The 13,659-nt window shown below is 33.7% G+C and overlaps 1 protein-coding gene across 7 annotated transcripts in view; it reads left to right on the top strand.

The window, feature by feature from the left end:
- Nucleotides 1-13,659, top strand: part of NAALADL2 (N-acetylated alpha-linked acidic dipeptidase like 2) — a 1,339,397-nt gene that overhangs the window by 1,017,150 nt on the left and 308,588 nt on the right. For all 7 annotated transcript variants that reach the window (XM_040480794.1, XM_040480792.1, XM_040480793.1 and 4 more), the window contains 2 exons: nucleotides 1,533-1,738; nucleotides 6,814-6,933. In XM_040480794.1, the coding sequence (XP_040336728.1) occupies nucleotides 1,533-1,738; nucleotides 6,814-6,933 (326 nt within the window). The remainder of the gene's footprint in view (nucleotides 1-1,532; nucleotides 1,739-6,813; nucleotides 6,934-13,659) is intronic.

Consider the following 13,659-nt stretch of genomic DNA (forward strand, 5'->3'; position numbering starts at 1 on the left):
TCTTGAGAAACTTAACAGAAAACCATGGAGGAGGGGAAGGGGGAAAAAACTTTACAAACAGAGAGGGAGGGAGGCAAACCATACCAGATTTTTAAATACAGAGAACAAACTGAGGGTTGATGGGTGGGGGAGAGTGGAAAGTGGGTAATGGGCATTGAGGAAGGCACTTGTTGGGATGAGCACTGTGTGTTATATGGAAGCCAATTTGATAATAAATTGAATTAAAAAAAATTAAAAAATAAAACTCAAAGGAACTGAATAATGTATGTACCATTTGTATTTTGATTTTATACTGAAGAAATTAAGGCATAAAGAGCTTAGATAAGCTTCCCAAGGTCATATAACTAGCAAATTGAATAGACTGGATCCAAACGCAAGGAGGGTGGCTTCAAAGTCTGCACCATTGAGCTACGGGGCATCTCTGAATAAAATAACACTCGGTGAAGAAACCTTTTACATGAAAGTATAGGACTATTTAGTGAAATAAATATAGTTCTATACCAATAGCATTCAATGGTAACTCTGAGGAAACTCAGAGGAGATATGCTTTTATTCTACCTTATTATTGGCAATAGTCTGTAACGTATATTGAGCAGGCCCCATCTATGTGTCATGCATATCTTTTTCATGTTGTATCTAATGGATTTTGTATGATTATATGAAATATGTGAAAAGATAACTTTTACAGGTGTGCCTGAGTGGCTCAGTTGGCTGAGCGTCTGACTCTTGATTTCAACTCAGGTCATGATCCCAGTTTCATGGGATTTAAGCCCTCATCTGACTCCACACTGAGCATGCAACCTGCTTAAGATTCTGTCCCTTTCTCCCTCTGTCCTTTCCCCCCTTTTGTGCTCAGTATGTCTCTAAAAAAGAAGAAAGGAAAGGAAGGGAAGGGAAGGGAAGGGAAGGGAAGGGAAGGGAAGGGAAGGGAAGGGAAGGGAAGGGAAGGGAAGGGAAGGGAAGGAAACTTTTACAGTAGTTGGATGACTTTTGATGTTGATTTTTTTTTTCTTCAGAGAGAGGAGATAAAACTATAAGTTGGAAGCTATAATTAATTTCCTAAATACTTCATTTGGATTTTTTCAAAATCCATATATGACTACCACATTATTTAATATTTATAGCTACTGATAAGCACTCCCTCATATGTATTAATAGTTCATTAATATTTACTGAGCATACATACACACATTGTTTACAGGGCACTTCCCACTATGATTCTGGAAAAATGTTAGATAAAGGTTTCATTGTGGCATATTTGTATACTTCATTAATTAAAATGCGTGTTGTAAAGGACAGTAATATGGATCTAAGCTTTGGAATCATAATTGAGTTCAGCAGCTGCCTCTGCTTTGATATACACAGATGTGTGAATCAAGACAGTGGGTGAAAAATGTTAAAGTAGTCTTAATTATTAGAACAATTTTACATAATTGTTGCTCAGTTGTGCAATAGGATTATGTAAATGTCATTAAATTTATTGTTAGGATTTATATTTTGTGTTAATGGCCCTTGTTTTATTCTGTTTCCAGATCGGTATATCATAGTTGGCAGCCGCCATCACACTGCATACAGTTATTATGGACAAGAATGGGCCAGCAGCACTGCCATAATCACAGCTTTTATCCGGGCCTTGATGTTAAGAGTTAAGAGAGGGTGGAGACCAGACCGCACAATTGTTTTCTGTTCATGGGGAGGAACAGCTTTTGGCAATATTGGCTCATATGAATGGGGAGAGGTAAATGTACATTAATTAATATGTTCTTCTGGCTCTCGTGCACTCACTCTTTTTGACTAAAGTTGACAAAATAAAGTTGTCAAAACCAAGGATAAGAATGTGCCTCTCAACCATCTGCTAATTTGTTGAGATCACCTGTAAGAATGAGGGGGAATTAGATCACGGTGAATTATGTATGACCTGCAACTACCTTACTCTTGCTGCCTATAGACTGTGATATACCCACAATTGTGTTTGCCTGGTTATTGTATTTCTCCTTAGACAGGTTGACAATTACTGGACAAGAAAAGATCAAGTGATGCATGCAATTACTTTTTTTCTTTTTAACTTTCTAGCAATTATCTGGAATTAGGAAACAATCTGTTATGTTACATGTCTACTACTCTAGCATTATATCTTAGCTCTGCAATTTGTAGATTGGCCTCAAAATATTGGTTTCCTTTCTTCTTCCCCTTCTTCTTCCCTCCCTCTACTCAATCCTCCTATTCTTTTTTATTTTTAATGTTTACTTATTTTTGAGAGAGAGAGAGAGAGAGAGCAATTTGGGAAGGGACAGAGAGAGAGGGAGACACAGAATTCGAAGCAGGCTCCAGGCTCTGAGCTGTCAGCATGGAGCCCCAGGTGGGGCTCGAATTCACGAACCATGAGATCATGACCTGAGCTGATGTTGGACATTTAACTGACTGAGCCACCTAGGTACCCCTCAATCTTCCTATTCTTATACCTCTATCTTTCTGTCTCTTCTTTTCTGCATCTACCTATTAACCTATCTATCTATCTAAACTACCTTAGGAAGCCTTTATCCAAATGAAATCTAGCATGCAGTGGATCATTGTTAGAATACCACTGGAATATTTAAGTTTCAAACCTTTTGATATGTCTCTGTTTCACAGATGCACTGTATTTTTAATGGGATATAACAACCAATAATTGGATTGATGCCATATTAAAAACAATGAAAATATTGTAAAACTCTCAGATATTCTATTTACTTTGTGATTTTTTTTTTTTAAAAAAGAAGTTTAGTGGGAAAATGTAGGGGAAAAATCTATACAATTTTATCTAGGGAAATAAAACAATTTGATATTCTAGTTTGTTTGCTGCCTCAGCTTTGGAGAAAAAAGAATCCTAAATATCTAAGGGCAAATTCTACTATTATTTCATTTTTTTATTTAAGTACTCACAACAAAGATAAAATGTCTATTGACTATAAAGAAAATATCAAAAATATACAAAAGAAAATAGCAAGCATCTTTTTTAATTTGAAAAATAAGAAGTCTTAAAAGTGGGAAAATTTTAGTGTAAAATTTATCAAGATATACACATTGCAAATTAGAATACCTTTCTATACTCAAATTAGTTGTGTGAATGTTTATTCCACATTCAAAAGAACTAATTCAAATGAACAAATTCCATTGATGAAAGAACCTTTTTAAATTGACAAATTTTTAGTAAGATGGCAAATGTAATAGCTAAAGCAACCTCTCAAACTTCTATTCCAAATTACTTACTTTAAAGACATAATCAAGTTATGCAACTTGGGGAATATATTTGTGAATTGGGCTGATTTTAGTATTTAATGTTTTTTAATCATAAAGAAAACAATACTTTAGTTTTCTTGCAACAGTAAGGTGTGTTTTTGAAAAAGTATCTTCCAGATTCTTTTCAAATTCCAAAAATTTATTCCACTGTATCATACAGCCTTCTCCATATCTATCTGGTAACTTTCATAATAAATTTATGGTAATCCTAAATTAACATGTATATTCCTAAACTATGTTCTTTCTCAAATTAGGCTTGTCCAACAACAGACATTCTAAACTTATATATCCTGAGCCCCTATGCATGGGGAAGTTTATTGCAAAAAATCTTTGAATTTATTTGAGCATCAAGCATCATAGTTTGTAAGTTGAATCAATATTATGGCCTTTACATGTATGTAAGCAATTATATTTTCAAATTAAGTAGATTTTTTGTGGTTAATAAAATATAAATTTATTTGTAAGCTTTACTGAATTCATTTTATCTTTTAATAATTTTGTATTTTCTCTATCAGTAGATACAACTAAAAAATCTATATTGTAGGAGTTCATAGGAAAAAGTATTTATGTCAAAAAAAATCTCTTAGGGGCGCCTGGGTGGCGCAGTCGGTTAAGCGTCCGACTTCAGCCAGGTCACGATCTCGCGGTCCGTGGGTTGGAGCCCCGCGTCGGGCTCTGGGCTGATGGCTCAGAGCCTGGAGCCTGTTTCGGATTCTGTGTCTCCCTCTCTCTCTGCCCCTCCCCCGTTCATGCTCTGTCTCTCTCTGTCCCAAAAAAATAAATAAACGTTAAAAAAATATTAAAAAAAAAAATCTCTTACATTCAGTTAGAGTAGGGACCTCTGTTCTAACATATTTATGTGTGTATGCATGTTTGGCAACTAACTATTCGTCAGTCATTTTCTTACTTTTTCCATGACTAGGTAGGCAAAGATATATGAGTAAAGAAAATGGTGAATAGGAACATGGTGAATAACATATAGATTTGATTATTGGCTCATAGAGTATACTATATAAAATTACTCTATCTCAGAAGATTATTGCAATACTGTTCATAAAGCCATTTTGTAACTATCTGGCTGAGAAGGAATTTAGGAAACTATTAGCTTTTCCATTGTGTCTACTTTTACCAAACTACCCCTGAGAATGAAACTTTTTCTTTTAGACTAAAGTCAATGTATGCTCTAAATTGATTTCCTAGTGAAGCTGAGTAAGGAAAGCACCTGTTGACATTTCGTATTGCCCTATTTAATTTTGCTTGCACAGGAACATCTTGGAACCCATAGTTGTAATTAAAAATGTTAGGTGATATTGGTCAATAGACTTAAAACTGGAATTTATAGTGATAGAGTTATTTTTATTTTTTTCATTGAATCAATACTAATCTTGATCCTTGAGGAAAATTATCATACTTTTTACTAAATAAATAGTACCATTGTTAAATAAAATAGTACCATTTACTAAAGAAAAGTACCATTTCTTCTATTCAAGATGCTTCATTTTTCACAGGCTACTGTGGATGTTACAGTCAAAAGTCAGACTTCAAGTTCTTTCTGACATAACATGGATGGTCTTAGGCAAAATTAATTTCTCCAAGACTTGATCCTCCAATGAATATACTAGCATGAGGTTCTCATGAGTGTTAAATGGACTAACATATATATATATATACATACACATATATATATGTATGTGTGTGTGTATATATATACATATATATGTATATGTATATATATATGTATATACATATATATATGTATATATGTAATATATATATACATATATACATATATATACATAGTGTCTATCTGGTAGTATGTAAATATGTTTAAAAAAAAGTGCTGTTTTTCCACAGCACTTGTTGAACAATTTTTTAAGGGACATTTTTTTTTTAAACAGTATTATGTGTAAAGCAGAATCTTTAAGCTTAAGGTCATCATTCCTATTCATTTAAAATATTTACTAATTTTAGGTGTGCCTGAGTAGTTCAGTTAGTTAAGTGTCCAACTCTTGCTTTTGGCTCAGGTCGTACATGATCTCACCATTTATGAATTTGAGCCCTGTGTTGGGCTCTGCACTGACAGCGTGGAGCCTGCTTAGGACTCTTTCTCTCTCTCTCTCTCTCTCTCTCTCTCTCCCCCTCTCTCCTTCTCCCCTCCTCCTCATTCTCTCTCTCTCTCCCTCTCTCCTCTTTCTCTCTGTCTCAAAAAAAATATTTATTTTAAATGAAATGTCTTTTCAGCTCTCTTGCAGAGGTATAGCTGAATGTTCAACTTGAAATAGGGATAATATTATTGACTTGTTAGGTGCACATGCCCTTATAGTCTTCCATCTCATAGTGTTGGAGAAAGAAAAGTAAGTTCCTAAGACATGAAGTTGTTCAGTTTTTAAGTCATTTCCATAGAATTGTCACCATGATGATTAGTCATTAAATATTTGTGCAAGAAAGGAGGAAAATAATAGAAGACCTTCTTAGTGGCACCTTATTAATAGGCTTAGTGGTATTCAGTTTGGGGAATAGTTCAGCAGAGAAGTAGAAAAACCATTCTGCTGAAATCATTTTATGCTACTCATGTGCATAAAATGTATCAGGTTTTATTTCAGGTAATATGTGCAGGGACAAAGGTGTATTATGCCCCATTTTGCTCAGAATAAAGAGCCACTTATGTAAAAATTAGCTCATTGTCTCCAAGGAAAGGCCTAGTTTGATTAATCACTGAAGTAGTTTACCCATGAATTATTCTCTAATTCAATAACTATAAAATCAAGTTCTGTGTCTAGAGCAAACTTTCCATTCTGTATTCTAAAGTTGAATCACATACAATGTTAACCATTTAAGAACACTTTCTTTTAAAATTTGACTTTTTTCAGGAACGTGCTTAAAAATATTTTGTCATGGGGAGCCTGGGTGGCTCAGTCAGTTGAGCGTCTGACCTTGACTCAGGTCATGATCTCACAGCTTGTGAGTTCGAGCCCTGCGTCGGGCTCTTTGCTGACAGCTCAAAGCCTGGAGCCTGCTTCGGATTCTGGGTCTCCCTCTCTCTCTGCCCCAACCCACTCACATTCTGTCTCCGTCTCTCTCAAAAATAAATAAACATTAAAAAAATATTTTGTCATATATGATATGTAACTCCTTACCCTCTTTATTTAAAATCCTTTTCTGACCTTTGTACACTCTAATAGAATAGATTTTTTAAAAACAGTTGTGTACTATGGTGATTTTAAGTAGAAAGTATTTTTTTTTTCAACGTTTATTTATTTTTGGGACAGAGAGAGACAGAGCATGAATGGGCAAGGGGCAGAGAGAGAGGGAGACACAGAATCGGAAACAGGCTCCAGGCTCTGAGCCATCAGCCCAGAGCCCGACGCGGGGCTCGAACTCACGGACCGCGAGATCGTGACCTGGCTGAAGTCGGACGCTTAACCGACTGCGCCACCCAGGTGCCCCGAAAGTATTTCTTATTCAACATATAAATGATAAATTAGAATCTGTTACTTTTATCATGATAAAGATTGTTTTGTTTGTTTGTTTCAGGATTTCAGGAAGGTTCTGCAGAGAAATGTTGTGGCTTACATTAGTCTCCATAGTCCCATAAGGGGTAACTCAAGTCTATATTCTGTAGCTTCACCATCTCTTCAGCAACTGGTGGTAGAGGTAAGATGAACTAGTTTTTAATAAAACGATCATACAAAAATTACCTATTCTCTATAATTTGGCATATCTTGATGTTTTCACTTTTTAATATGCATAAAACCATCTATGTTTTTGTTATTTATTTATTTATTTATTTATTTATTTATTTATTTATTTATTTTGAGCACGAGAGAGAGAGAGAGAGAGAGAGAATACTAAGCAGGCTCCACATAGTCAGCACCAAGCCCTACATTGGGCTTGATCTCATGACCCATGAGATCATGACCTGAGCTGAAATCGGGAGTCGGACACTTAACCAACTGAGCCACCCAGGAGCCGCCAAACCATCTGTTTTAAGGAACTATCTATTACTAATTTTTTATCAATATTCCTTTAACCAATTTCTTATGTTCTGCAATTCTGCATCCTGCATTTGCTATGGTGATAGTTGTAGATAAAATTTTATAGTTATAGAGAACATATATAAAAATATAAATTTATTTCTTAAAAATTGAAATTCAGATTTCAAGTTCCCAATTCTATTGATCTTGACATTTTGTGGTAAATTTGGTTACTTTTAGATTTCTCCCCCCTCATTCATGTTTTGAGCAAATTTGGGACCTGCCCTATGTTTTCAACAATATCGTACTCTGCCTAAAAGCAGGATCTATGTCTAGTTCCTAGAATAGATTGATAACTAATTAAAGATATTTAGAAAAAATTATTCGAAAAATACTATGGGAAAGGACAGCATTCATTTTCCTAAAATGTAACTTGAAAAATAATCATGTAGTTTGTGATAATGTCTCACTAGAGATATTTATTTATTTATTTTTAATTTTGTTACTTCTGGTCTGTTTCAAATAATTTTCCAGAACATCTTTCCTGTTTGTTAGTTGAGTTCATGCTTTTATTTTTCAATCTTTTTATAACTTATACTACAGATAAAATGATTCGTGTTATTCTTCAGAATGAAAGTAATCATGCCACCACTGGAGGGTGGTTTCCTCCACCCCAAAAGGTTATTGGTGTATATTAGAAATGACCTTTTCAATGCCCACAGTTTCCAGTGAGTGTCATAGAAACTGAACTAGAAAAAAAGAGAGATAATGAACAGTGCTTTAGATTAGCCATAATGCTTGATTGAAATGTAATGCAAACTAACATTTTATGACTTTCATAAAGTATTTTCTAGTTTAATAGTTTTCATTGACATTTCCATATGTAGTATAATAAAGAGGACATTATGAAAGATGAAATGGATAAATCTGTACATTTGAGATCAGCCAAATCTCAGTTTGCATGCCCTAAATTGTATCCAGGTTTGTAAGTGAATTCCTCATGCACTTTGTACTGCTTTGCATTCTGACTCTCCTACCTGCCTGAAAAAACTCAAAAGAAAATCAGCAGATATCTCTCTTGGAAAGTTAAGATATTTCTGTACAAGTGAGATATCAAGGAGGATAGCATTAGCTCAAGTATCTGGCAACTGGGGCAGGTTAGTTTAAAATTTGTCTTTTCCTTCTCATGTGTTACAATATTTATATTTTGAGAACCTTGGAAGATATGTAATCATTGAAATTCATAAGCAAATATAAATTAAAAACTGTTAAGGGCTATAAAATCTAGAGAAATATTTATCTATAGAAATTTCTGAGAATAAAATGCTATTTAAAATGTTTTTGCACCATCTTATAACAGAGAACTGTAAAATATTAGCATTTAAACCCAATTATCTAAAAGTACAGTAATGAATAGTGACATGGAAGATGTACCTTTTTATCTGTTTGGGGGAAGACAGTTTTGTTCTATAGTTTAAAATATTTCTATACTAATCCAAGAGTTAGTATATAAATTCTAATTTATTCAAAGAAAAATTCCTTTCAGTTGAAAGAGAGTATATGTATGTTCTATAGGACAATTTAGAAAGGTAGGATTATCAGAGATCCAAAAAAACAAAAGCATATGCAATTTTAAAAAATGGGAATTACTTAACTATCTATATTGAGTTTTATTAACACAAAGCAAATATACAGGGTAATTTAAGATATATTTTACATACAATAATTCAATGCCAGTATTTTTCATTAAAATATGTCGGCACACTTAAAAATATAAAGGGGAAGAGAACTGAAGGAAACAAAACCTCACAGTAATTTGTATAATTTAAAACAACGTAACACCAGTGGCATTTTAAAAAGAAAGATTTAAAACATTTCTTTCAAAAGAAAGGAACTGATTAACCGATTATAACATCAGAACATAAGTAACTTTACATACAAAGACAAAGATATTTTATTAATCTTCAGGACCTCTGTATTTCATCATTTTACTTAGATTCTGTTACCATATGCAAACATATGTTTCATATAAGGTAGTATAGACCAAACAACCAAGCAGAAACAAATTAAAAATGATTTTTCTACAAAGAACAATAGTTTTTTTATAAAGCATGCTGACTAAATTGTGAATGACATAAGATTATATGTCATTATATGTTCTGTCAATGTGCAGAATCAAAAAAAAAAAAACTTTCTAAGTCCATGTGACAGAAATAAGTATATCAGATGCAGTCTTTAAAGTTTAATATACAGTACTACATTTATTTTAAAAGACTCTACAATTATAGGATAGTTTTTTTTACATTTATTTATTTTTGAAAGACAGCACTAGTGGGGGAGGGGCAGAGAGAGAGAGAGAGAGAGGGGTGGGGACAGAGAGACAGAATCCAAAGCAGGCTCCAGGCTCTGAGTTGTCAACACAGAGCCTGACGCTGGGCTCAAACTCACAAACCATGAGATCATGACCTGAGCCAAAGTCGGACGCTCAACGAACTGAACCACCCAGGTGCCCGTATAATTATAGGATATTTTAATGGACTATCAGCTTGGTAAGAAAAAAAAAAAAAAAAGTGAAGTAGTTACCCTAAATCAAATACCTGTTCAAATTTCACTAATAATGTGTTATCCCGATCAAGGAAGATGACAGTTTCATTGTCCTTGGCCCATTAGATATTGATATGCTATTATTTTTAAGTTAGATTTACTGGATGAATTGAAATAATAATTTACATATAGTAACTAATGTTCTCCCTTCTTAAGTATCAGGTTGATGAATTTTGACAAGTGTGTACAAGCAGGTAAACACCATGACAATCAAGATACACAGTATTTCCATCTCAAAAATTTCCCATCGTAGCCCTTTGTATTCAGTCTCCTCTCTTCTTCCCTAGTTCCTGGCAAAGACTGATCTGATTTTTGCCCAAATGTTTTTTTTTCTTTCAGAATAGCATAAATAATGGAATCTTTCAGTATATAGTCCTTTCTGTGTGACTTCTTTTACTTAACATAATGATTTTTAATTTTTTTTAATGTTTAATTTTGAGAAAGAGAAAGAGCATGAACAGTGGAGAGGCAGAGAGAGAGAGAGAGAGACAGAGACAGAGACAGAGACAGAGAATCCAAAGCAGGCTCCTGTCAGTGCAAAGCCCCATGTGGGGCTTGAACCCATGAACTGTGAGATCATGTTAAAGCATGCCCATGTTGTTACATGAGTCAGTACTTTTACAACATCTCTGACAAGGAAAACAAGTCAATCATGTCTGGGATGAACGCAATGTACATTTGTAGCTCTTCCTCCACTTTGGTATTCTAACTTTGATTTTGAAATAAAGAGGACTGACATTAAGAAAAGAAGCCATTTCTCTGAAGTTAGTCTACTAAATTTGAACTAAATCATACTGAGTGGAGAGGATGCAATTTTTTGAGGATTCAGATAGGTTTGGTGAATCTGAATCTACTACCAGTGACTACAGCTTTTTCTTAGAACTCATGAAAGATTGACGTTAAAAAAAATTACCTAAAGAATAATGAAAAGCTGATGGTTACCAAAGCTAAATAATAGGAACATGAGATTTCATTGTACTGCCCTCTCTTCTTTTGTATTTATTTGGAAATTTTCATGATCACTTGAAAAAAAACTCAAAAAAACAGTTTTTCTAAATTGTAACACTGATAACTAATAAATTAGTTTGTCTTCCGAAAGGAGTAATAATCTACCAGTGAGCTACCCACTGAACAGTAAGTAAGAGGCAAAAACTAAGGCTTTATGTGGTTGGTTTTTTTCCTGTTACTTTTGTTAGCATTTTGAACCAGCATTTCTGCTTTCTTTGTGCTACCAATATTTTCCCCAAAAATAATAATTAGTTCACTTAAAGCAGCTTGTAACTTTTGAAATTAAAAAATCTCCATTTGAAAAACTAAAAATTAAATATATTTTTAAATCCCTATTTCAGAAGTGGCTATATATTTTCAAATTATAAATTACCTCACTATATCCTTTGCAAAAATATTAACTTCATAGTAATATTTTACTTATTTACATTTTACTATACAAAAATACAGGGAAATAACTTTTTTTAATATGAAATTTATTGTTGAATTGGTTTCCATACAACACCCAGTGCTCATCCTAACAGGTGCCCTCCTCAATGCCCATCACACACCCTCCACTCCCTCCCACCCCCCCATCAACCCTCAGTTTGTTCTCAGTTTTTAAGAGTCTCTTATGGTTTGGATCCCTCCCTCTCTAACTTTTTTTTTTCCTTCCCCTCCCCCATGGCCTTCTGTTAAGTTTCTCAGGATCCACATAAGAGTGAAAACATATGGCATTTGTCTTTCTCTGTATGACTTATTTTACATAGCATAACATTCCAGTTCCATCCACATTGCTACAAAAGGCCATATTTCATTCTTTCTCATTGCCACGTAGTATTCTATTGTGTATATAAACCACAATTTATCCATTCATCAGTTGATGGACATTTAGTCTTTTTCCATAATTTGGCTATTGTTAAAAGTGCTGCTATGAAACTTTTTTTAAACTTATAGTGGTAATGTGCATTATAGACACATTATAGACACATCATATCAAAAAAGTAAGTTAATTACATAAAACAACAAATTTTTGACAAAATCCATTAAAACATTTTATTTATTTTTTAATGTTTATTTGAGAGAGAGAGAAAGAGAGAGAGAGAGAGAGAAAGCTGGGGAGGGCCAGAGAGAGAGGGGGACAGAGATTTCAAAGTCAGGCACTTAACCAACTGAGCCATGCAGGCACCCCTCCAGTAAAACATTTTAAATGAACTAAGTCTATTGTTGTGAATTCTTCTTCCAGTCTGTGGCTTGACATTTCACTCTCTTCCTGTAGCAACATACCTTAATTATTAATCTTATACAAATCTTCTAAACAGCATTTGTTTTTCCAGAATCTGATATAAAGCATGGCAAACTTAATTTGGTATTGATGTTTAAAGAGCATTATAAACCTTTATTATCTACTCTCTCATTCACAAGCATTTGAGTGAGATAGATGATAGATAGATAGATAGATAGATAGATAGTAGATAGAGATACTTTTCATTCAACTGTGGATTATATAATATTCTATAGAGATGAATAGAGTCCCAATGCCTCCTAAATGAATAGGGAATAAAAAAGGAATAAAAGATCTTTTAAGTTCCATTTTTTAAGAAAAATCTTCTTTGAAAATAATTTCCATTGACTCCTTAAATGTTCAATAAAAGATATATAGGTCAATGTCCTCTTAGTTAATGAAACACAACTGTCTTCATGCAAATTTAGTTGTGAAATTAAAGATAAAATAAGATTACTCCCCAAATAATAATTTTAAATATTAGGATATGATACTAACATATATCTCTCTCTGTCCCTCTGACTCTCTGTCTCTCTGTCTCTCTCTGTCTCTCTCTGTCTCTCTCTCTCTCTCTCTCTCTCTCTCTCTATATATATATATATATTGCTGTTTCACCTTTATTTTTTGAAATAATTTTTCATAGTTCACAGAAGGTATTGATTTTGCCTTTAGAAAAATAGAATTTGATCATCCATATATTAGTCAGTGCTCTATAAATCTCAAGTAAATAGTGAAGAACTTTCTAAGAGGTCATTTTGGAGAAGCCTCAAGCATTTGTACATATGAAAGTAGTCAATCTCGCTATATTCTTCTTAAATGTCACTTTTGAAACACCTGTGAGACACTGGCAAACCTGATCAACACCAAACTATTGCATCAATGTTGTAAAACTGTCCACATGATGCACAATGTTGTTGTTATGTTTTTAGGCCATGAAAAAAGTAGCAAAGCTATTTTTCAGTTTTATAGTGTTTTTTTTTAATTTTCATGTTTTATTTTTTAATACCAAGAACTGCCCACTAGAAAATATAGTACATATATCTCAATTCAACTGGATACATTAGAGCATTGAGCCCAGAACCAGACTACACTATTACTTCATTATGAATAGCACAGTCTGTTTCAGAGCTCTAAAATATGATAAATATTTTTATAAAGAACCCAACTGTATATGACGTTGTTGTAGGTATTGTAGGGAACAAAATTGCAGATGAAATGTCCCTGTTACTCTGGAGCTTATGACTTTCCCACAAACCTAAGACATGCATAAGTAGCTAAAATATAGGGGTGAGTGTGATAGGGCTATACTGGAATTCACAGGAAAGATGCAAATGAAATCAGTTTAATTCAGAATCATGCATCATATAACAGTGGCAAAAAGATTGAATATACTCAGAATCTTGAGGAAATTTAGTGGTCTGTCTTGTCAAGGCCCAATATTTCGATCATGTAAACGAACTGCTCTTTTACTGAACTACCCAATGCTTCTTTTCAAATCACACAACTGATGTCCATTTCCATTTCCTTGCT

This window comes from Herpailurus yagouaroundi, unplaced genomic scaffold (genome assembly GCF_014898765.1).
Source record: "Herpailurus yagouaroundi ecotype Mexico unplaced genomic scaffold, PumYag 159, whole genome shotgun sequence".
NCBI lineage: Eukaryota > Metazoa > Chordata > Mammalia > Carnivora > Felidae > Herpailurus > Herpailurus yagouaroundi.